The 25,742-nt window shown below is 38.3% G+C and overlaps 1 protein-coding gene across 1 annotated transcript in view; it reads left to right on the top strand.

Moving 5' to 3' along the window:
* Nucleotides 1-25,742, top strand: part of PCCA (propionyl-CoA carboxylase subunit alpha) — a 284,588-nt gene that overhangs the window by 92,618 nt on the left and 166,228 nt on the right. Inside the window, 3 exon segments of the mRNA XM_040538044.1 lie at nucleotides 7,707-7,809; nucleotides 13,728-13,822; nucleotides 21,192-21,342. Of these exon segments, the coding sequence (XP_040393978.1) occupies nucleotides 7,707-7,809; nucleotides 13,728-13,822; nucleotides 21,192-21,342 (349 nt within the window).

Genomic DNA, 25,742 nt, shown 5'->3' with positions numbered 1-25,742 from the left:
CTTGGTCTAAAAATCGTAATTGCTCATTTGTTTCAAAGAAAAGTTGTGGCTGCTGTTTTCACCATGGTCACCTGACAAAATTGATTGATATAGAAACCAACTAAGGATGTTTTTTTGTGCATTTAACATTAATTTAGTGATATTACTTTGACCCAGTGATATTAGTGATGCTTGCCTTCTTTGTGGAAAGCCTTTGGAATACTATTCAGCTTCTTAATATTTGCCAGTGGTGTCCTTCTAACCTATTTGTTAGCTACATTAGCCTTGTCTTTACAGAGAATTTTATAGAGTTAGTGATCCTAAATAAAGAAGAAATGCCTTTTTTTAGTAGTTATATGTGGGCACCAATGAAGCTAAGATGTATTTGACAAAATACTTGTTGCAGAATGGTAAGTGAGATTAAAAGAAGTAAAGATAGAAAAAGATTTACTTTGCATTGAAGTGTGAAATAGAGGATTTAGGTTTCTCTTGCAGTCTGTCTGGAAGAAATAAATACAAGGTTGTAAATGATTTGTTGTACATGTCCGTTAATTGCATTATAGAACTAAGGTTTTTCTGTTTTGTGACTGAAGAAGGTCTGATTTTTTTTTTGAAGGTGACTCAACTTGTTAGTGACAAAACAATGTATCTGATAGTTGTAATATAAAAATTTGCTGACATCACGTGTTTTCTTGTTGAATCCAGATCCATGTAATCTTAAAAATTGATTTTCAGCTACTGGCAGACTGAGGAACCAATATCTGAATCACCTTTTATATTTCAGGGTTCATACAGCTGAGATGATTGTGAAGAACTGTTGATAGTATTTTGATGTGAAAACTTGCTTTGGCATTGACATACAATATTAATTCTAAGTGCTATTTGAGAGGGGGGAAAAAAGCCTTATATAAAACTCATGTTGTTTGGAACATGCTTTTGGATTTTCAGGAAAGCTGAAAAGTTTAGCCATTTAAGATGAGGATACATAATATTAAAAGAAAGTTTAAGTAATGTATTATCATAGAATATCCTGAGTCGGAAGGGACCCACAAGGATCATCGAGTCCAACTCTGATGTGACATGGAAATGTTTGTATTGTGTGATGTGGCATGGAAATAACCACTGGAAATGGAAAAGACCCATCTGATTGACTGAACTCCTGCTGTTACAGAATTATATGCTATAGTAACTTACTACTGCTTCATCTTTCACGTCTTTCACATCTCTTACATAGCCCAGACAATTAACAGTGTTAGATTCCTCTAGCTATTATGATATTCCAGTTCTTATATCTAAGATTTCTGCCATTTTCACCTAATATTTCTAAATTGAAGTACTAGAATACTGTTTCACCACCGTTTTAACTTTTTTTCCTGAAATATCTCTTCATGAGCATGTGACTGTGGAAGGGCTGCCATGTTCCCCTCTCCCTCTTTGGGTATGGTTGCCTTTATATTTCTTCAGATATGAATCCCTTCTAAATCTCATTTATATTGCTTTTCTTCTAAATTTGGGTCAAGTGCTAGTGTGAAATTTTGTGTGCAGTTCAAGCCACTAATCCAGATCTGAAAAGTCCTCCCATAGAGGAGGGAGCCAACTAGCTCCCTGAGTAACTCAGTTTACTCTTAAAATCAAGGGTGGCAACTCTGCTGACCTTTTTTCTCATTAAACCAAAAACTCTGAGCTCAACTATTTCATGATTGCTGTGGCCAGGACAGCCACCTACCATTGCAGCTTCCACAAGGCCTTCCCTATTCTCAAACAGCAGATCTAGGAGGGCAGCTTTCCTTGTTGGCTTTCATAAATACTTGTCAGGAAATCATCTTCAGCATGCTTTATGAAGCTTTATGAATTTTCCAGACTTGTTTGTCAGTATGATATTCACAGTTTGTCTGGGAAGTTGGTCTCCCGTATAGGTGAGGGCAGCTGATCCAGAGATTTATCCTAGGGGCCTATAGAGTAGCTCATCCACGCTGTTGTCCTGGGTGGGCTGCCAGTAGTAGCCACCCCTAATGGTATGTGCTTTGTTCTGTGTCCCCTTAATCTTCACCTGGAGGCTCATCATCCAAGCAAGGGCTGTGTAGTCTAGTCTCTCCCTTACATACAGTATGACACCTCCAGCTTGCCTGCTATGCCTCTCTCTCTTGAATGGCCTCCATCTCAGCACTGTGGTCATGGGACTCATCCCACCAAGTCTCACTAATACCAGTGACATCATAGCTCAGGGAATGAACCAAAACTTCCTCCTGTTTGTTCTTCATACTGTGTGTATTGGTACACAAGCATTTCAGATGCATTCCTGAACCCTCAGCACTCCCTAGAGCGGTGTAGATGCTCCCATTAGCCTTGCCACCCTCAGGCAGTGTCATCGCTTGGCTTAACCTCAGTGTTGCTAGTGGTGTCCCCTCCCACACTGATCCTAGTCTAAAGCTCTCAATCAGTCTTGCCAGGTTATGAGCCAATGAATGTTTCTTCTATCAAGATGGGAATATCTTGTCAGGCTCCAGCAGATCTCTCTCAAAGACTCCTCCTTAAGTATAAAACCCAAAACTCTGGTGGAGACACCAGTCTTAGAGCCAGGCATTGATGACCTAGGCTTGCTTGTTTCTTTCCATGTCTCTCCCTGCTATTGGTAGGATTGAGGAAAAGACTACCCATGCACCTAAATCTTATAGCCATCTTCCCAGGCTCCTGAATTCCCTTTTGATTTTAGGCTTGTTGTTGCAATATTGTAGGTACTTACATGATGAGCGGGAGTGGGTAATAAGCTGAAGGCTGTACTAAGCTCATAAACCTACTGTTGACATAACTGATCCTAGCCCCATGTAGGCAACATGAAGTTCAGTACAGAGTACAACAAGGCAGGGGTAGGAGTCCGGGAGTCTAGAAATTTTCTCTATCACTTCTTCCTTGGTTGTGGGGAAACTGAAGGCTCTCTTGCTTTCAGTATGGTTGTAACACTTGCACATATAATAAGTCTGTGGGTTTCATGACTTCAAACGGTCTGCTGCAAACTTTAGAAGGGATTTCACTTGAGGGCCCTATTCTCTCTGAAGATCAGATTTTAATTTTGGGGGAAGATTGTGATGGATCTGTAAACAAAGGTACTTACTAGCTTGTAGGTTTAGGATCAGAGGTCACTATATAGGAACTACTGGTACTCATTTTAAACTCCATAAATTTTATAAATAGAAATTAGTTTTTCTAGTTAATAGTTGCAGCTGCAAACAGCTTTCTTTGGAAATTGGCACTAAATTATCTTCTAGCAATTCTTTTCTGAGGAATTTGGAGCTTTGTGCCCTCCTCTTTGTAAAATTATCAATTTTATTACCCTTCCAAAGCAGTGCATTTAGTCTGTCAGACTGTAAAAGTGGGAATGTATGGGTTTGGCCTCCCAGAGCATATGTGGTCTGTACAGGAGAGGTATGGGCTGTGGAACTATTCAGGTAAAGGGAAGGAGTGAGACTGGATGAGTGAAGAACAATGGTTCCTAAAAACACTTTTTAAAAAACACTTTTTTAAACACAGGTTTTTATGCCAGCTGCATGTATAAACATTTATGTAAAATGCTGTGATTAGATCAATTTTATTTTAAATTTGGAGTTGAGCTGATGCAATGGATTGTTTTTTGTGTAAGCTCAGAGAACATTTGAATATTTTTTGGTTGCTTAACTTACCAGTCATATTTTTAGAAGGATTCAATTGTACTAATGATTATAAAACATCTGTTTTTAACTATGTCCTTTCTAATTCTAGCCTCAACAAGAGAAGACTACTTTCTTTTACTATTTCCTGATATTGGAAACTGAAATATTACATAATGATGGCAGTCTTTTATTAGTGTCTGTCTACCTCCAAAAAAGTGGTTGCTTTAATTAAAGCAGTGATGCCGATCTTGGAGCTGGAGGCAAAAAGTTGGCACGGACTATCCCACTTCAGAAAACCACAAGAAAGCATGTGGCAAGATCAATAAATGCTTTTGTATGGCTTATACTTCAGTGTGAATAAATGTACTATAGGATGAGAGGAGAACCTTTAAAGACATCCTGTTCTTCCCCTTATAGAATCATTTATGTTTGAAAGGACCTGGAGAAATTATCTCATTGAGCTTCTTGCTAAGAACTGGGTCAGCACTGAATTTGAAGTAGGTTGCTTAGAGATTTGTCTAGTTGGGTCTTGCAGACCTCCAAGGCATGAGTTTTCACAACCTCTCCAAAGAGCCTGCCATGTTCAATGGTTCTTTCCAGCCATTTTTTCCATTATATCCAGTTGGAAACTCCCCATTTCAATTCATGATCACTTTGTCTTTTCTCCTGTGTACTTCAATAAAGAGCACAGCTCCTTTGTCTTAGTAAACTACTCTTTAAGTACTGGGAGGCTGCTTTTAGCTTCCCCTGAAGCCTTGTTGTTGTCCAGGTCCAAACATGCCTCATCCAGTGAGCCTGTCCTAGTGTACTCCAGCCATTGTATCGGCTCTCCATTGACCTCAGCTCAGCATATTGAAATCATTTTAGTACTAAGAGGTCCAAAACTGGATGCAGTATTTCAAATGTGGTCTAACGTGTACTGAGTAAAAGGGAATAATTACAGAGTAATTACAGTAGAACAGTTGCTCTGCTGGCTATGCTATGGGGATTAGTCTGTGCTAGGTACAGGACCCTGCATTTGTTTTTGTGGGACTTTTTAAGATACCTGTAAGCCCTCTTCTCCAGCCTGTCTAGACCTCTTTGAAATGCAGCCTTGCCCTTGATTATGTTGATGCCATCAGTTTAGTGTTGCCCATGTATTGGTGGTGGTGCATCCCAGGTCAATGATAATGAGGTTAAGCTGGTTCCAAAGTAAATTCCTGGGAAAATTCCTTTGTATTAGATTCCAAGTAGATTATGAGCCTACTAACTTTGAGCCTAAGAATCTAGACAGTTTTTCACATATCTAGTTGTGCACATATGTAGACCATAACATTCTGCCTTGGAAACAATGGTACTATGAGAGGCCACCAAGGCCTGGCTAAAACTGAAGCAGATATCCACTGTTCTCCTGTAATTAGTAGATATAGTCATAAAAGATGATCAGATGGGTAAATCTAATCAGTTATGGATCTCTTTCTTGTGTCTTTTAGGAAAGCTTGCTCAATTACTTTCCCAAGGAATTAAAGTAAGGTGGACCAGATAGTAGTTCTGATTCTTTCATGCCCTTCTCAAACCTTGGTGCAGTGTTTGTCTTTCTCCAGGCATCAGAGATCTTTCCTGATCTCCAAAGCCTTTCAGAGTTGACAGAGCAGTCTCACAATTACATATGCTATCTATCTTACATTTGGTCTTATGGTCTTGTGGGGGTCAGTTTCTCAAGAGATCCCCGATTCCATCCCCTTCCATTTCATTACCAGTAATTCCTCTTCTTGAGTCCATTTGTGTTGAGAAGTTGTCCCCCAACATCCATCAGAAATGTCTGTTTGCTTGTGGTCTTCTGCGTTGCTCTTCCAACACATGTCAGGGAGGTTATAAATGAAATAATAATAACAGAAAACGTACTGGAGACTTTGTTGTGTGAAGACTTTGTCCACTTTCTCAGCATGAGCACAAACTTGCACTGCAGAATTCCTCTTACTGGCCATCTCCTTGATCCAAACCCTCTAGCTCTCATCCTCTTGCCTTCCATTTCCTAAGAGATCCCTGTATTTGGTCTGCCCTTTCGCAAAAAGGGCATCCCTGTTCTTTTGTCCCTCCTGAAGAGTGGATAGCTGTTCATTGCAACAGTACAGGTATATGACCTGTCTCACGTAGTGTGGTGGTTTTACTCGGGTGGGCGGCCGAGCTCCACCACAACCACTCTCTCACTCCCCCTCCTCAAAGAGGAACGGGGAGAAAATACGATGAAAAGGGCTTAAGGGTTGAGATAAGGACGAGATCGCACAGTAATTATCGTGATGGGCAAAACAGACTCAGCATAGGGAGATAGTAAGATTTATTACCTATTACTAACAAGCTAGAGAAGTGAGAAACAGTTGAAAGAAACCAAAAGCACCTCCCCCCCCATCCACCCTCTGCCACCTCCTCCCCTGAGTGGCGCGGGGGAATGGGGGTTATGGTCAGTCTATAGTGCTTCTTCTCCGCTGCTCCTTCTCAGTCACTCTCATCCCCTGTGCTGTGGGGTCCCTCCCATGGGATGCAGTCCTTGCTGAACTGATTCGGCGTGGGCTGCCCACAGGCAGCAGCTCTTCAGGAACTGCTCCAGATATGGGTCCATACCACAGGGTCCATCCCTCAGGAGCAAACTGCTCCAACCTGGATCCCCCACAGGCAGCAGCTCCTGCCAGGTCACCTGCTCCTGCATGGTCTCCTCTCCACAGGCTACAGGTCCGGCCTGGAATCTGCTCCGGCAGGGGTCTTCCACAGGCCTCAGCCTCCATCGGTGCAGGTCCACCTGCTCCACTGTGGTCTCCTCCATGGGCTGCAGGGGGACAGCCTGCTTCACCATGGTCCTCACCACAGGCCACAGGGGACTTCTGCTCCGGTGCTTGGAGCGCTTCTCTCCCTCCTTCCTCACTGACCTTGGCGCCTGCAAGGCTGTTCCACACTCCTCTCACTCTCCCAGCTGCTGTGTGGCGCAGTGGTTTTTTTTTTCCCTTGTCTTAAATATGCTCTCACAGAGGCGCAAAACAACATCACTTATTGGCTCAGCTCTGGTCAGCAGCGGGGCCCTTACCAAACATGGGGCAGCTTCTAGATCCTTCTCACAGAAGCCACCCCTATGGCCCCCTGCTACCAAAACCTTGCCACGTAAACCCACTACACATAGCTAGTTATTCTAAGCGTGTCACAAGTTCTCTCCCACTTCCATTCTGGGGCTTGTGTGGCCAGGAAAGTGAAAGTTTTGGGCTTGGTCACGCACGTCAGTCTCTGTCACACATTATATGCCACTTAAAGAACTTGTAGAAAAATTCTGTGGAGCCTTTAGTTCCCTGTATTATGGTACATTTCACCCCACTGAAAACTGTACATGAAGTTGTTTGCAAGCAGTTATGTACCATAGGAATAATCTTTCTGCCAGGAAAAATAAAGTTGATGAATGTAATATTTTATAATCTTTATTTGTTTGAGTAATTATATATGTAAAAGAAAAGAAAGCAGAGGAAAGTATTTGGAATGTGTGCAGTATAAAGCAATTCTACTTTAACATGAGGAAAAAGCAGTAGCACAGCTGCATGTTCTATGAAGTGAATTATTGCATCTTCAGGTTATGTGTTCAGTCATTGAATTTGCAAAATATGCAATACTGTATCTGCAGTTTTTTCATCTAATTGAACTACAGCTAACGCCTACCATTCATTCTTGAGTGCTAAGAGGGATGTATACTTTAAAGAGTGGTGAGCTTCACTTTTACTTCTATATAACATGTCCTTCGTAAGTATTTTTGTTTACACTTGATTACTGTGTTACTTCCAAAGAAGAAAATGACAACAAAGAAGAGTTATACAAATAATTTTTGTAAATGCCCAGACTTTTTAAACAATTTGAAATCCTTTGCACTTGTTTTCTATGTAATTGAAGAAAATCAAGACATTTGTTAAAAAATCAAATGCGAATGGTAAAAACTTGTTTTTTGGATGTGTGTTAATTGTTTGAAAACTGAAAGATAACTTTAATGAATAAATGTTTCTTCTCCTTGTATGATTCAGAATTTATCTTTATATTAAAAGATTGTTCTCTTTGTTTTGGTTATTTAAGGGAAGGTTTCAGGTTTTCATCTCAAGAAGCTGCTTCAAGTTTTGGTGATGATCGCTTACTGATAGAAAAGTTCATTGATAACCCTCGCCACATAGAAATCCAGGTTTGTACTATTATTATTACTTAGTTAAAAAGATTCAAACTGCTAAACCAATCAAAGTTCACGAAGTGGACATTACAAGCAAGAAGGAAGAAAATGTGGCCTATGTATTGCATCCCAGGTTCCTCCTTTAGCATAGCTTCTTTAGGGTATCATCACATTTGTTGTTATAAAAACTTTTAGTATAGTGTTTCCTTGGGTTCCTTAAGCTCAGTATGTATAAACAGGTGAATAAAACATCTCAAAACATAATTCTTGCAATTCTTGCTCTTCTCTGAGGATGGGATAAGATGCGTTTCTGTTTATGACTCAGTCTTAAAAATTGTCCTACTCCAACTTTCCTTCTGTGTTTTAACTAAACATAAAATAGTGTTGGGATGTTCTTTGGGATAGAGGGTCCTGAACCATCATCAAAACTGAGCTGTTCATTTTTACATTGATGTATGTAAAGGTGTAGTCTCATTGTTCACTGTGTGAAAATAGGAGAGACTTTAGGACAGCTGTGTAGCAAAATACTTATTTCAATATTTGGGCTTGTTCTGCTGCTCAAGTGGACTGACATAGAACTGTTCTGGTGAGTACAGTCAGTATCACAGGCAAGTTTTACCGAGTCCTTTTATAAGAGTCTCTACCAAACTTAAAATTTTAAAGTAAAATCTGTATCTCAGTTATAGAACACCATCAAATTAAAAATATTACAGAAGTATATCAGTTTTTCTAATGTGATTTTTCTATTTTCCAAAAGGATTTCCTTTAGGTCTTCAACTAAGACTAAGAAAATCACAACCCTTTATTTATTTCTCACAAATGATTAAAAACAGAACTTCCATGTCCTAAAATGATAGTAAAACATTCACATTTAGAACTGCAATTTTAAAATAATAGTCTTCGTGCTAAGAGATAGATGATTGGTTTAATACTAATGATATCAAATATTTGTCATGAATTCAGGTCAAACAACTGCAATATAAGTAGACTTTTCAAAGCATACAGATTAGGAACAAATAATTCAATTTTTCTAATTAAACCATTTAAAAAATTGCAGTGATCTTTAGATTTTTTTAAATTTAGAGGTGATTTTCTTGAGTAGCCCTTTTTTTTTTTTTCCTTATGAAAGACAAGTTCAGTGGTTGTGTTGCATTTTATTTTAGAGGAGAAGAGAAATGTGTTTGTAAGTAACTAACATATAGTTTAAGAGACTGTAGTGTCCTTCCACCCTTAGTATAGTACTTGATGGGCTTGATTAAGTGTTAGGGAATATTGTTTCAAACACTAGGCTAAAAAAGGCCTATGTTCTTGTGTTTTCCTGTGTCTTGGACCATTGCTCAAACTGCATGGCTATCATACACAGTGCAGCCTTCCTGTTTTTATTCTCTACCCTTTCTTTAGCAGGAAGACGATGAACCATACTCAATTAATTGAAAAAAATGATTGTAGGCATCTGTCCTGAGGGCTGAAGTTTGAACTCTGGATCCTGATTCCAGTGCTTGAGAACAGCAGAGGATGTAGGAGTTCAAGCGCTATTATGCTTAACATTTTTCTTGCAAGTTGTAGGTGTTTTTGTCTGTATTTTGGTTTGTATCTGATGTCTAATGCTGTCTGTGAACTCAGCAGGATGTGTCCCCCATTTTGGGCATGGTTGTTCAAAATCAGATATATTCTCCCTACCTTCTGGATTATGAAAGTTTTTATCTTTTATTGGATTTAGCATTGAGCAAGATCTGCTAATGGAAAACAAGATTTGTTTTCTTTGGACAGATTCTTCAACAAAATTATGATCTTAAAATTTGGGATGTATTTGATCTTGCGTAGGCAACTAAATTGTGTCTGTCAATAGACTTAAAATAGTCTATCTTGACAAGAAATTCATAAGCAGTATGTCAGTTTCTGCAAAAGAAATTTTACTTATTCTTGTCCAAAACATAAACTCGAAGTTGTAGTGTGTTTTTTTTTACAGTGAGAGCTTGAATTTTTTTTGACAGTAGTCAATAACTGGATGAAACAACAAATTTGATAGTGTAGGATGATTTGTGTGAGAGAAATATTCAACATTTTTTACCCTGTCAGATACGTGCCCACTCAAACTAGATAGACTTCCTTTTTTTTTTTTCCTGTTTCAATTTAGAACTTGTCTATGTGTAGGATAACTTACAGCATATGTAAAATGAAGAAACAATGTGTAAAAATGAAATTTAAACCTTAACCTATTCTCTTCTGAAGGCCAAGAGAAGACATATAGTAAACATTTAGTTTCAGTGCTAACCTTCATTGCAAAAGAGCTCAGATCACTAGACCTTCCTGTACTCTCTTGGTAGGACCAATAATTTTTGGATACCTGCATCTTTCTTTATTTTTTTATACACAGCTTACTATACCTTAATATTCTATTTCTCTTGGTCCCTGCAGACTTGGGTTAAAATTGCTGTATGCTATATAAAAATCCAGTCAGGCTACCAGCTGTAGTGGAAGAAAAGTCTCTTCAGGGAGATTGAAAATAAATTTGGAGTTAATTTAGAGACTGAAATAAATTTGGTTTATATTTATTTTTGAGATCAGGCTTCAAGGGACTGTTCAAAATGCAGTAGAACTGAAACAAGTGTGTTCAGGTGCTCAAAAGTTGTCTTGAATAGAAATGTTCTAAAATGTGTGCTTTGGCTTGGGATTCTTTTTGTCATCTTAAAGTTAACCTTTTATTCTAATCTAGTTGTCTAAGACACCTCTTAGCTCAGTGGAAAGAGGTATGTACTTCCTGAGAGTCAGTCCCACTGTCCTAGAGAATTTGGGATGCTTCATTTTCCAAAGGTGCCTTTTTTTTCTGCATTGTTTAGAGAGAACTTCAACAATTTCCTACAGACTCTCTGATGACTTAAGTTAGATAAAATTTGATTCTTCCATACTTTCGTCAGCTGGGGCCAGATTTTGCATTCTGTCTTGGTTCCTTTAGTTTTAAAAAGATAATTACCTTAAAATTAGCACTGTAATTAAGAACAACCAAATATTTTCACCTAGATTAAACGATATAGCTATGCCATTTATAATTTATGGCACATCAATTTTTATTATAACTATACAATGAGCGTTGTTTTCCTTACACAAACACTTTGATGGTACCTTGTAACAATATCATGGTGTATCATTTTAACTTCGTGTTCTAATCAGCTTTAGGACATTGACCTTGGTTCATTTTCAAGCTACTAAATATACAAACAATTTGAGACCAGATGCCAAATATTTATTACGTTAGCAGTAACTTTTAAACAGAACTTTTTTTTAACATTCTCATATAGCTCCAAAGGATTGGTGCTTAAAATTGTTAAATAAGGGGTTTCCTGCGTCTAGCTATAAAACAATCACTTTGTAAAACATGAGAAAAGACTAAAACAATTAACAGGAAAAAAGAGTCCAAATAGACTTTATGCTTGAACTGATTTGAAGTCTTGTTCTCCTGAAATATCTGACATAAAGGATTTGAGTTTAAAGTAAGAGTACTTGTAATATCTAATTATTACTTGGCTAAATAGCAGACCTGTAACTGGAAATAAAACTTAGCTGAATCATATAGAAGTGGTTGTGATAAATCATATTTAATTATTTTAGTCTATAGATGTGCATAACATCTGTTCTAATTGTCCCACAAAACAGAATATTCTTGTATAGGAATATTAAGATATTTAGCAAAATGCCTGCATTTTTAGTAAGACACATACTGGATTTTAACTTCGTCTCAGAGATTGATTTGAATGTTCTGTAAATGTCTTCTGAAATATAATTGATTTATGAAATAAGTATCTTTTATTTCAGATAATATAAGCAATGAACCCAAAATGGAGTTAAAAGCCTAACTAACTAGTTGTTACATATTAGTCTGTTCATAATTACATCTTCATAGTAAATACCCACATCTGTCTCTTTTTGGGCCATATTGCCTGTGAATGCAATAATACAAATTTTTAAGGTACAGGTTGCAGAAATTAAGAAGAATGCAAGAAATGTCCTGAAAAAAAAAACCAAAACAAGATGGCCTGAAAAATATTTTATTATATTTGGGGAGGGAGAGAAGAAACACAGAAACTTATTTTTGTTGAAATATTCCAGGACTTCTCTAGTTTGCTTGTTTTGTGAGGTTGAATTCTGTGGGAAGTTGTAGGCTTTGTAATGAAGCAGAACTGCCCACAGGGAATCATCCTATTTACAGGACAGTGATTTTCCAGCCAAGTACCATGCTATGCCCTAGATGCACTGTTTTAATAATAATAAAAAAAATTCATCTCCCAAATGAGTTTCTGTAGAACTCCATGGTGTTTAGTTCTGGATTGGGTGATTTAGGACTAGGGTAGGAAGTTGGTTTAGATGCTGTTGGGTTTTCTTTTGCTTTGCGTAGGGGAACCTGTTACAGAATCTAATAGTTGAGTTGACTCGAGTTCTCTGGTGCTGCCTGCTGCTAAACCTTCTGTGGGACAGGGAAGAGGGTTTTGGGACAAGCTGTAGTTTTGGAAATCCCTTGGTGTCATTCTTGTAGAGCTCTTTTAAAAGGATTTTTCCTCTAGAAAGTTCCATAAACTTCTGGGAGCTCAATAAAATTTGTGAGGAAAAGGTAAGTCCAATCCCTCAGAGTGCAGAGCGCTCTGGGTCTGATGCTGCACAGTGCACAAGTCATCTTCATGAGATCAGCGCCTCATTTCCAGTCGCACCTACCCAGATTATTCACGCATCAGGAAACATTGGTGTCATAGATGCAGGAATTCATCTTGCTTAGTGCCCTACTCGCTCGGTGGTGCTAAAAGGAATAATAAATAATACAGATTCTTTGTCACAAATGTAAGCAGATATGGTTGAGTTCACACAGTTTGAGGAAGATTGTCTCCATTTTTTTTTATCTTGTTTGTTTTCAGTGTAGAACTACACTGTTAAAGAATGAAGCATGAATATTGGCACAGGTTCCCGCAGATCAGAGCAGGAAGATAGATGGAAGAAAATGGATTAGAGGGAAAAATTTATAAGGAAGAAGGGAGCAGGTGTGGTCTGCAAGGAAAGAAATTGTTCCAAGAATAAGTACATAGAGTGTAACATCACAAGATCGGAAGAAGTCTACTTGAATCCTCAAATCTAGTTTCCTGCTATTGGAAATGACTGTACCGTACAGAAGAATTCATAAAGTTCCTTTTCTTACTTTTCCTTACAGTTTGAACTTGCAGAATCAGTTCTGCTACACTTAACTTGTGTTTTTTCTAACGTATAATTTAGGTAGTTGTATCTAGATGTTTGTATTTTTAACTCTTTCGTGGTCTGAAGCTGCAGCCAAGAACTGTAGTTGACTCCTGACTTTTGAGAAAATCCTTGAAACTACTACCTTGCAAGTGTTGGGGAAGTAGCAAGTTTTATTCTCTCTGACAAAAGATTTCAAAGTTTCTTCCTCGTTAAACACAGGATGCTCAGCCTGCTAAGAAAAAACCATTAGCTGTTGTTTCTGAAAGCTTTTGTCTGTAACTCAGGAGCTAAATTTGACATGGTTGGAGATTTTACTCTCCTTTGTTGACAAAAAATAATGCTTAACAACATGCTTCTTAGTATTTCATTATGCAGTACAATTTTAGAGGCTTGAAAATACATTTTTTTTTCTTGTTTCAGTCTTTTGATTTCTTTTTTCCCTTTTGAACTTCTTGGGGGCTTCTCATAAGAAGTGAGTGCTCTTTGCCATATACAGACTATAGAGAGGCTTTAAAATAATCCTGTTTAGAGTTTGAAGTAGCATTCAACTAATATTTCATATATAATTAATTTTCTATACTAGCGTTTTTCACCAATCTTCATTTCTAGATTGGAAAAAAAATAGAGTAATTGAATGCTATAGAATAGTAGTATAATGTCAAAAGGTGGTATGTATGCATCTGTTGGTTAATAGCAGCATGTTATTGTTTCAGGTGTTGGCAGATAAACATGGCAATGCCTTGTGGTTGAATGAAAGAGAGTGCTCTATTCAAAGAAGAAACCAAAAAGTTGTGGAGGAAGCACCAAGGTACGTATACTGGACTCTATACAGCTTCGTAGTTACTGAAAACATTTTCAGAAAGCTCCTGATTTTATTATACAATTACAAGCCAAGTTTATTCTTTTAAAAAAACGCCAAGAAAATAAATGGTATGTTTTAGTATGTTACAGTCATTTGAATGTAATGCAGCTTTAATGTACTTTAGAGAGTGGTTTGACCTTGCTTCATTAAGTCATTCTGTAAGAAGAAAAATGGTGATTTATTAGACATATTTTTTTCGTGATCTTGTATAAAATAGAAGTGGATCTTACCAATCAGATATACGGAGTATATGAGATGGCTTGCTTATTACATCTGAGATAGTTTTCTTTTACGTTGCTATTCAGCTTTTGGATTTGAGAGTCAAATAAAAAATGAAATAAATATCTTTAGGAATGGTTAACTGGATATTTGACTGTTATAGTAATTTTCAGAGGGCCAGATAACGCAGTTTATTTCTATTTTTAATTGAATATTAAGTTCTAAATACTCTGCACCACTTCTAGTGCCACTCATGGTAGTGAGCTATGGATGTAGGTGTCCAGTAATGCTTAAATAGCTCTTGTTGTTTCCTCTAGTGCTTGTGGATTTCTCAGAAGCATTATGTCTAGGAATCTGACTGTGTTGTTGTTTGGGTAATATGAAGGCTTCATGTCACAATGTAATACCTGTGTGTATATATATATGTGTACCCAAGCACTTGAGAGGAGAGTCTTTTGCCTCAGCAGTACCTATTGTTTGCTGCCTGCCACTACTGCCTGCTCATACTCCATGCCTGTGGTGATTTAAAAGGAGTGATACGTCTGTCTGTCACCAGCCAACTGTGATTAGAGTGTTTCTTTCATCAGAAATATCAGCCTTTTAACTTACTTGGGCTTCTCTGTTGGAGTTGCCAGTAAGTTTTTTCATCCCTTCCTATAACTCTACAAAAGAGTGGGGGCAAGCCAATAGCTTCCAAAATTTGTCATGAAAATTCGTCTTTCTCATTGCTGCTGAATGTTTTAGACTTTGCCAGACCCTTATTGGAGGCCTTATCTGACTTACAGCTGCTTGCAGTTGACTGCAGAATCCATTTATTTACAAACAATTCCAAGAGCGTTGCAGATATGCAAGGCAGTAACTTCTGTCAGACACTGTAGAGACCCTAAAGCCTTCAGTTAAGTCTTCCGGGTAATGACACAACTTCTCTTGTACAACTGGGTGAAGGAAGTATGCTGTCCTCACTAGTTTCTTTTTTGTCCTCCTACATTGTGTGGTAGCTGTTATTAAGAATGTGGAGCTAAGTTGAAGCCCTTTTTTTTTTTTTTTTTTTTTCCCCTGCATGATGCTGAGGAGATGGGAATATTGTAGGCTAAGATGTTTATTTTTACTTTGTACGATTTAGGGCTTTTGACTCTGGCCTCTTCTCAGACCTCTTTTGATTCACTTCCTGCCTATAGTGTCTTTTTCTGAAGTGCCTAGCTGCTGATTTCGACAGACCGATTGTTGGGGTCCATTTAGCTTTGAAAATAATCTTTATGATTTTGCTAAACAAAGCTAAGTCTGCAGCTGTTGAACTTGTCCTAATGGGATCATCTCATGTTTGAATCTGAGGTTTTCATAGGGAAGTTCTGTCTTGTTTTAAAAAACAAAACAACAACAAAATACTCTCCTCTTTTGAGGAGAGAAAGCTCTTTAGTTCACAACCTGATGAGCTTACTGTATTCAAGGGATTCATGGTGGGTCAATCCCTCGTTCTCAGACAGGAGACCAACAAGCCTTGCTCTTTCTCTTTTACCATATTCAGTTGTCCTACTCTGTTCCAGGAAGCATGGACAGTAAGAGCATCACCAGTTTTTTAGTTAGCGCTGGTTGTAGGCTTCTCAGCACTCTTTGGGAGCTGGGCAAAACTTCTGGTGCCTTGCAACAGTTTTGTCTTTGCCTCTAGCTTCAAACCTTTTGGGAAGATGCTGTTGACTTTTCACGTCACCACACAGGTTGAAATTTAAACAGATGAGCAACATTTAATTGTTGTTCCTTAGTTCAATTTTTGTTCTTGCTCTGCCCAAACTCTCTGTTCATTTTCAGAGAGAGTTGCTATGAGGCAGTGTACTTTGGCAAGATAGAAAAAGACAACACCCTAGCATTTTGTCTGGTAGAGCAATTAAGAAGGGAGTCTTTGCCATGTGGAGAAACAATGCTCATAAAGCTTATGAGGAAATCCACTGATCCCTTATGATCAATCTAAAATAAATTGATCAATGGAATGTAAATGTTCAAGAATCTTAGTTGACTTCCTGTTGTATAACTGGAGCTCAAAGGATCGTTCTTAACCTTCACTTTGATGAGAACAGGTGTCCTTTTTAACCATTTCAGGACCTGATAAAAGCTTTTTATCTTTTGCCTTACCGCTTGGGTGAAGGAATGCCCAGCTGTTCAGAAGCACTTGGCTATCTGTTTCTTTGATGTCCAAAGTTAGATTTTAACCATTTTTTCTGTTTTTGAGTTCAGATTGGCTATTCACTCAGCTATCATTACTTGAATATGTTGATGACTTTCCTCCAAAGTATCTTGAATGGCGTTATGGAGAAGTGCCACGTGAAGGCCCTTCCACTCACTGTGATCATCCAGCACTGTATTTTGCTATGGTAGTAAAAGAGATCAAATATTTGATCCCCCATGGACTGCCATTTAAGTATCATATCTCAAAATGCTTAACGTGGGGACACTCAGACACTGGGTGTAACCTTCTCTCTACATTTTCAGGACTTTACTGTTCAAGTAATGGTGGAACAGCACCCTGCCGTTGTGTTCTCTGCCGTCGTGTAAGATCTGCATTATCATTCACCATGAGCAAATTCTCAAAACATCCCAGCTGCCTACTAATTCTCCATGGCTGTCTCTACTTTGGAGATTTGAGGTGATGCCATGTCCTTTGGTTTGAATCTTAGCAGACAAGACCTTCAGAATGAAGCTATTCTTATGACACGCGCTCAACTGTTTACCAAAATTTCCCTGAGTTTAATCTCAGGCAGGAAATAATTTTCTTAGTGTGTTTTTTTTTCTTCCTAGCCATATATGTTCAGAGTTGTGGTTGACTTAGCTATCATAGACATTAGTTTTGCACTGTCTTTTTAAATTGAAGGATGTTCTTTCAATTTCAGTTCAAAGAACAAAAATGTTTTTTTTTTTTTTATTATTATTTCTGCCTGTGACAGAAAGATCTAAGAGACAGATTTCAAAAGGGAGGTTATTTTACAAGTGACTGTGTTGGAATGCAAGTAAAACAGTTAAACTCTTCTTGTGACTTTTTTGGCATGCACCATTGTTAGCTTCTCTGAGGAATGTTTTTGTCCCTGGAAGGTGCACAGACAGCAACTTCTTTCACTTTATGCAAGCACTAAGCTTTCTGCATGAAGCCAAGTTACTTCAGGATCATATTCCAGATTAACTGCCAAGGTGCTATGTGAAGTCACCAACAAGTCGAATGAGTGTATATAGACAAGAACTTAGTGAAAAGTATGTCATTGCTCTATACTGTGTATACAAGCTCTCCTTAGAGTTGTGCTCCATGCATATGTGCCAGAACCACATTTCCTGTCACTGTCCAGAAACCCTTGAAGGATTCTGGGCTAAGGGAAGCTGTGAGCCTGTTCTGTTTGTGTCTCTGTACATGATTCATAGGTTAGCGCAATTTAGATGTGGGGGTAAAGCTGTTTTTCAAACATGCCTGTAGTGTGGTAGTATGCATAGATATCTCAAGGAACGATTACTGTAGATAAGTAATTAGTTGGACATGCTGCTTGTTTAAAATATTTCCTAAGAGCAGGTAAGCTGACCTTGAAATATAGAAAATGCAGATACTGTTATCTCCCAGCATAGTCATATCTTCAGAAGAAGTGTAAAGTGAATTTTCATTGTTTGTTTTGGGTGTATTTTTTTGTCTAAGCTGAGCAGTAAATTTCCACTGACTGTACAATTGTACTTTGCAAAATACATGGCTTTATCTGAGTGAAGGTGATGAAGATATTTTGGGAAACATTATCGGATGAACTGGAGGTGGAGAGGTAACATTTTGCCCATGTGGTCACCTCTCTGGATGTAGAAACAATAGAACAAAACAACTGGATTGTCTTTGATCAACTTTACAATCACTTGAAGAAGGTCTTGTGAGTGAAATGTCAGGTCTGATCTTATTTGGTCTTTCTGGTGCTTTTATCTTGTGAATCCTTTTTATTTTGCAGCCTTCATGCTGCCATAGGAGCTATTTGGTGGGAAGAATAACAGTATATGTGTGAGGAAAAGAGTTGAAGTCAGGTTTAAAATGCTCCATTTTCAAGGGATGTTAGACTGGAGAAGGTTTATTTCATTTGTATAAGGTGAGTGGTTAAAGAATGGAGAAACAATGTATATGAAAGGTAAAGCAGCAGAGGGGAATAAGAAAACTTCAGTTAATTAACCTACCTGATTGCGGGGATATTCCAGTCATTTTAGAGCATAAAGCTTAACCACATGGCAGAGATCAAGTTTAGCAGTGTGACAGCTCTCTATTCCATTCTTTGGCTACAGCAGGAGGTGAACAGAGAGATCTCAGACATACATTTAACAAACATAGGGAGACACCACTGTAATAAAAGGGAGTAACTGTCTTTCATCCATATGAGAAGTAATAATGGTTATTCTAGAAATAGAATATGAAGGCAATATTGAAAAGGTTCTGTTCTTCATAAGCCACTCATTGACCTTTCATGATCAAAACCCTGAATTGAATTATAAGTTAATGTCTTTGTGTAATGTTACCTTCTTATTGAATCAAAATAAGAAATATTACGAAACTCTTTTATGTTACCAGCACCTATTTTTGATAGGTATGACGGTTTTGCCCTTTTTTTTTCCCCTCAGATCTAGTGTAGGATCTGCTGATAGCATTCCTGTGATCTGTCTTGACTTCCTTTTCCTGTTGACCCAGTTGTTGCCAAAAAAGATTTTTTTTTCTGAAATTCTGAAACTGCTTGTCTTACTGGCAAACTAAATCCGCCCCTACAACGCTGGCTGGCCTTGGGGTGCTAAGTAACACTTTTCCCATGAAGAAAAGGATTCCATTGTCTATCAATTTGCCTAGGTATTTCCTTGCTTTTCATGTCACTTCAGATACTGGCTTCCAATTGGTCCTTTCCAGAATTAGGACCCACTTTTGGAGACACCTCAATCATAGAATATCTGAGTTGGAAGGGACCCACAAGGATCAACGAGTCCAACTCCTGGGTCCCCAAAGGACCACCCCTCCAAAAAAAAAATCAGATCATGTCTCTGAGAGCGTTGCCCAAACACTTGAACTGTGGCAGGCTCGGTGCTGTGACCGCTGCCCTGGGGAGCCTGTTCCAGTGCCTAACCACCCTCTTGCTGCAAAAACCTTTTCCTGATATCTAGTCTGAACCTCCCATGTCGTAGCTTCAAGCTGTTCCCTCGGGTCCTGTCACTGTCCCCAGAGAGCAGAGCTCAGCGCCTGCTTCTCCGCTCCCCTTGTGAGGGAGCTGCAGGCTGCCATGAGGTCTCCCCTCAGTTTCTTCTTCTCCAGGCTGAACAAACCAAGTGACTTCAGCTGCTGCTCACATGTCTTCCTCTCTAGACCCTTTACCATCTTTGTAGCCCTCCTTTGGACACTCTGTAATTGTTTTATGTCTGTCTTTATATTGTGACACCCAAAACTGCACACAGTGCTCAAAGTGAGGCTGCACCAGTGCAGAGCAGAGCGGGACAGTTCCTTCCCTCAGCCAGCTGGCAATGCTGTTCTTGTTGGACCCCAGGATGCAGTTGGCCCTCTGGGCCGCCAAGACACGCTTGCTGGCTCATGTTCAGCTTGCTGTCCGTCAAAACCCCCAGATCTTCTCTGCAGGGCTGATCTCCAGTGTCTCATACCCCAGTCTGTATGTATAGCCAGGGTTACCCCTTCCCAGGTGCAGAATCCAGCACTTGCTCTGGTTAAACTCCATATTGTTGGCGATTGCCCAGCTCTCTAACCTGTCTAGATCTCTCTGCAAGGCCACACCACCCTTGATGGAGTCAACAGTTCCACCCAATTTGGTATCATCTGCAAATTTTCTCAAAAAAACCTTCAAATCCTACATCCAAACCATTTATGAAAACATTGAAGAGAGCTGGTCCTAAAATGGAGCCCTGGGGAACCCCACTAGTGACAGGTTGCCAGCTTGATGTAACATCATTTACAAGAACCCAAATACCTAACAATTTGGTATAAGCAATACATAACACTTGGTATTGTTGCCTTTTCGTTTTAAACAGTAACTTAGAGGTAAGGTAGAAGTGACCTCTCATTCCTTTACAAAAGTGTTTTTAAATGATAGCTGAGTTACGTGTCTAATATAAATCACCACAGAAATATGATAAGCATGTTTATAAGTTCCTATAAAATGAACTGCTGCGTGCTGTCTCTTGTTGAAGGTCAGTGCATCGGAGTGAAGGGCAGCCAATTCCAGAGCTTTGATGTAAAACTATAAATTTACAGTCTACATAGGTTAATCTAAATCCAAATTTGCAGTATAGAGGAGAGGAATGAGCAGAGTATATATCTTCCCAAGTCTTCCAGTATGTTCTAACAGTGAAAGCGGTGTATTGAGCTCCTAGATTGAGAAGGGTTGCCCTTGGGTGGTGTCCATACTTTGTAGAAAGGAATACATTGCAATCAGCAGACATGGATAACTAGTCTTTAGCTTACAGGTAAACTTGAGAGAGGAGATATAGAATATGAATGTTTGTCATTGTTGATTTTGTTTTAGCTAACATAATGAATACATAAGTTTTCTTCACTACAATTTTGCTATCAGTGGAAGCTCAAATAAATACTTAATGAACTTCCAGAATTTATTTATTACAAAGAATATCAATAAAACAGACATGCTGTTTTAATTTTGAGTCAGAAAACAAATTTTCCTTAGACCTCTTGTCTTGTATTTTGGCATTTGTGTTTCTATTGGATGGTATCTTTTCTTAACAGCTTCATTGTGGTTCTTTATTTTTTAGTTACTATTTTTTGAAAATAGGTATGCCTTCTAAAATGTCATGGATTTGTATGTATTTAGTTTCATTTAACTTGAATTTTTATAGATCTTAGTGTTCTAAAAAAGTTCTGTTATTTTATATTTTAGAGAATACTGTTATTTATCATGAATTTCTTGTACTTTAGTGGTAACTGTGAAGTATGCAGTGTATCTATTTAGGTGCAATATAAAGGTAACATTTGACTCTTTTGACGTTATCATAACTTAATGATACTATCTTCTTCTGGTGGTAGTTTAAGCAGAAAAATAAATGATACTTTTTTTTTTAACTGAAGAGAGGCATTGTTTCTGTATTGTAGCACTTTTCTAGACCCCGAAACTCGAAGAGCAATGGGAGAACAAGCAGTAGCTCTTGCCAAAGCAGTAAAATATTCCTCTGCTGGAACAGTAGAATTCCTTGTGGACTCCAGTAAGAATTTCTACTTCTTGGAAATGAATACTAGACTTCAGGTAAGAAAAACAGCTCTTCAGATTCAGAAAAAGTGTTATTTAAAAAAACAGAACATAACCTCCTTCCATACTTAGGGGTTTGTTCCTGCAAAGACTTGCACATAACTAACTTGACGGATGTGAGCACTTCCAACTGAACTTAAAAGATCTACTCACTTAAGTAAGCCTGTGTATACAAGACTTTGCAGCCCTGAGCCCTTGTAGAGCACTCAAGTAAGCATTCAGAGGTTTTTTTGCTCTTTGTTACACTTGACCTAAAGACCTTTCAAGAGGTCACTGTGAAGTGCCACTGTGAGCACACAGTAAGTGACTAGCCACTGTTCTCTGAAGCTTTTCCCCACTGGTCCCTCAAGTTTCTTTTCTATTTTTTATACTTTTATGATTGCTTGCTGGATATCTCTAGGGCTGTGATTAAAACTGTATGTGTATATCAGAAATAAAAACAAAAACTGTATGTGTATATCAGAAATAAAAACACTGTCAATGTGCATGTGACTGAAATCGTGAATGGAATGTAACTTTGTAAAAAGAGTGCTGACATGGTGTAGGATTTTTGTACCAGCTCATGGAATCAGTAGTAGATGTGAATAGGAAATGGGTGGGCAAACTGTTTCATGGGCTCCTTTCTCCATTATTTGACTGTGTTAATGCATTTCTGGTCATGATCTAAGAAAGCAGGCACACAACTCTGGATGTCACTCTCAGAAACAGCAAGAAAGTCCAACTTGCAAGCGAGTGAACACCATCTTTATCTTCCTTCTCTCACTTTGTCAAATTATGCCAGACATACTGAAATTTAGAATCAAGCAATAGAGTAATTAGCTTATTTTTCTTTCTTATCTACATTTCATTAGGGCTGTGTCCTGTCTGCTGCTTGTACCTGTGGGCAATAATAGAGAGAGCACAAAGAGATGCTTGTGATTCTGACATCTCTGGATGACTTTGTATAATGGCTGGGCAAATTTATGTTTTGGGTAAATAAACAAGAGGGGATTGGGGCCCCAAGGAGTAGGGATTTTAAAAACAGCCTGCCCTAGAAAGGGAAGACTGCTGGTAAAATTTGCCTTGCCTTGCAGGGCAGCAGTGTTTTCAGAATTACTCATGACAGTTGTACTTTACTTACACTGTGGTGGTTTTACTCAGCTGGGGAGCCAAGCTACACTACAGCCATTCTCTCACTCGCCCCCTTCAAAGGGAAAGGGGGAGAAAATGTGGTGAAAAAGGCTCAAGGGTTGAGGTAAGGTTGAGGAGATCACTTAACAATTATCACAGGCACAACAGACTCAACATAGGGAGATTAATAAAATCCAAACCCTTGCTATGTAAACCCAATACAATACTTTTGCTAGCAGTTTATTTGCCTGATTGTTAATTGCTTTGTATAGTTCATTAAAACATTATGAAGAATTTATCATAAAGAACACATTTTTTATGCTTTTCCCAAACCTGTAGCTTTTGCAAGAACAATTTTCAGAGGCTCTCCACACTCTTGTGTACATAGAAGAAAATACATGATTTTCTGTTTAACCCACCTGGAGTCCCAAACCATTTCCTTGCTATAATACATCATTGGCCATCAATTCCTAAATGGAAACAGTGATGAAGGATCCTTGAAGTTGATTTGATTTGCAATTTTTTAAAAGATGTTATCTTAGCCGTTTTGTGGTGTCTCTCCCCCGCCTGCCTTAATACATGGTGGTAAGAATGTTCAAAGTCCCAAGCCTCGAACTTGCTTAATTGTAGAGGTCTCCACATACACAGTAAGAAAGCTTTCACAATTCCATCTTTCAGGACTTTAAAGACTCCTTTCGCAATATAGCCTAAGCACTTTGACAATCCCCTATAATAGCAGACTCATTCTTTCCAACTCTTAAAGAAATTTACTAATCTTAAATTACAGTACTTGTGTAGATATTCATTAATTCCTCTATCCTGACTGTGTATTGTCTCTAATTAGCATTTCAGCTTGAGGCTGCAGAGCAGTAATTTTCTCTGATTCTTCCCCAGGCTTACCCAATTGATCTGTCACTTCTCCCAGGTCTCAAGCTTTACTTTCTGTGCAGCTAACAGTTATGCAACTAACATCTTGTTGCTCCCTTCTATTAAGAGCCAAACTTAGAAACTCTAATGAAGCTTGTTGTCCAGATTTAACTTCATAACCAGGAGTGTCTCCAGATGTCCCTGTATTGCTTTATCTTTCTCCTTTTACATCCCCGAAATGTGAACAATGACTAACAGGCTTACTTGCCATGTTTCAGCTAAGTACTCGACAGTTGGAAGAACTTCTTAAACGATAAACATCTTATGTGTAAATGATGCTCCTAAGGTCTTTGTCAGTGTGCATTACAGACACAGCTGCATGTCAGCATCGTTAGAATGTGTCTACTGTAAATTATGCAATTTTCTACGTCTGTTTTCATGTTTGTGTAATCTCTAATCAGATCACTGCAATCTTTTTACTTCAGATACAGACTTCAGAATAAGCTCACATAAAGCTAACTAAACCAACTCCAACACTTCGCACAGCTTACTGATTTCTCCCCTCCCTCCCTTTGGTATATGTCAGGGGTCTTCCAGTGTTTTTTGTAAGTTATTTTGCAGTAATTAAGAATTATATTACTATCTTTCTGGGGAACTCTTTGGGAATATACCTTTTCTGCCATGTAGTTCTGCAAAAAAAAGTATAAATAACACCTTACAGAAAGTTTGTATTTTTTGTATTAAATGTTGCTGCACTACAGTATGAGGTTGGGAAGCAAAACAAGTTGGTGAATCAGCTCCGTTGTCTCTTGTAAGCTACATAAATCTGTTACAGATGTTTTAATCCTTCCAAGTGATTCAGCTAGAATGATTTATTCTCTGCTATTGGCATTGTACTTTTTGTTATCTGCTCTTCTGCCATGTTTCAGAGGCTAGCTGATAAAGCACAAGATTGGATAATTGGATAGCAAAACTCGTTATTTGTTTTTTACAAGAAAATGTAGAAATGTCTGCCCTACCAGCTACAAGAGAACTTCCTGTATGTTGTCATTTAGTGCACTTTTGGAGTGGTTTTCAGGCAGCTACCACTGTTAAATTGCTGAGGCAGACCAGATGTTGAATATCTGATTCTTTATAGCTGCTCGTGCTGTGGTGTGCTTTGTGTTACCTAGTTGTCATCAGTCTAATAAAAGGCAGTCATAATCCAAAGTAGCCAAACAAGAGCTTTGAAATAAATAGTTACTGACCTCTTAGCCTGATAGTCTTTCTAACTACCAAATTTTGTCAAGATCTCCTTCTCAAACTACCATCAGAAGTGCTCACTTTCACTAGAAAAGCATAGTTTTCCAGTGAAAAATGGAATAAAAATGTTCCTTTTCAACTTATGTGGAGAGAGCATGCAGTCCGTAAATAAAGAATATCCGTTAAGATACGGGTGTGCAGTGTGGCTAAGCTTCATAGATATGAATCAATTGGTGACAGCAAAGGAAAAGCATCAACTATTCTGGAAATGATTGTTTGTAGTACCTTGAAATGAGAAGCATCTCTGGTTGGCTCGAGGAAAAACTGAGAAAAGTGTGATGACTGGTACAAAGAGAACAGTTACCCTAAATACAGCTTGTATGTCTGTTTCTCAGGTCTGCTCCCAACCTTCTGCCTCCCTCATGTGTTGTGTGATTTAAATAACAAGTGAGTACTCCCTTCCTCCTCAAAACATAACCAAACTTGCTTAATCTGATTGAAAAGATCGGTTGTATAGACTGTATACAGTCTATAAAATTCACTGCAGTGGAGTGGAGAAATAAGGTAATCTGAATGGCAGTGTGTTTTCTCTTCATGTGATAGTTTGAATATTTTTTGTCATACCTTTTAAGGGAATAAAAGCTGCTTTTGTAGAATATTCTGTTAAGTGTTTGTAAGAGGTTTATTAAAAGCAAACGATATGTGTGTGTTCTTATTTTACAGTTAGTTGTAGTCAGAATATTTAACTATTTTATGTAAATGTTTCGTGGCCTTTAGGTAGGTTGGTTCTGAGGCATAAGGTAAACAAACTTGGATATACCCATAAATTATTACCATGTTAAGATTTTTGTTAATCAGTTCTGGTGTTTTCATCAGACTTTAGTGACACCTTGTAAGTGTTATATTCCAGAGCTTTGCCTTTGTACAAAGCTGGCAGTGCCTGTTTTAAAAGACAGAGGAAGGATTTTTGAATGCAACAGTTCTGTCCCTCTCTGCCTTCCTCTTCTTCTGTTTGTCCATTCATTAAAGTACAAAAAGCATGGTTGGAAAATATCTAGAGATATGTAGAAATCCTGCTGGTGGTTGTTTGGAGCCCCAGTGATCTTCACTCTTGCTTCTATCAGTCTCCTCGTGGTATCTGTATTCTGTTGCACATCATTAGGCAGCACCTGCTACAC

This window comes from Cygnus olor, chromosome 1 (assembly GCF_009769625.2).
Source record: "Cygnus olor isolate bCygOlo1 chromosome 1, bCygOlo1.pri.v2, whole genome shotgun sequence".
NCBI classification, from domain to species: domain Eukaryota; kingdom Metazoa; phylum Chordata; class Aves; order Anseriformes; family Anatidae; genus Cygnus; species Cygnus olor.
This window is presented reverse-complemented; position numbering and strand designations above follow the sequence as displayed.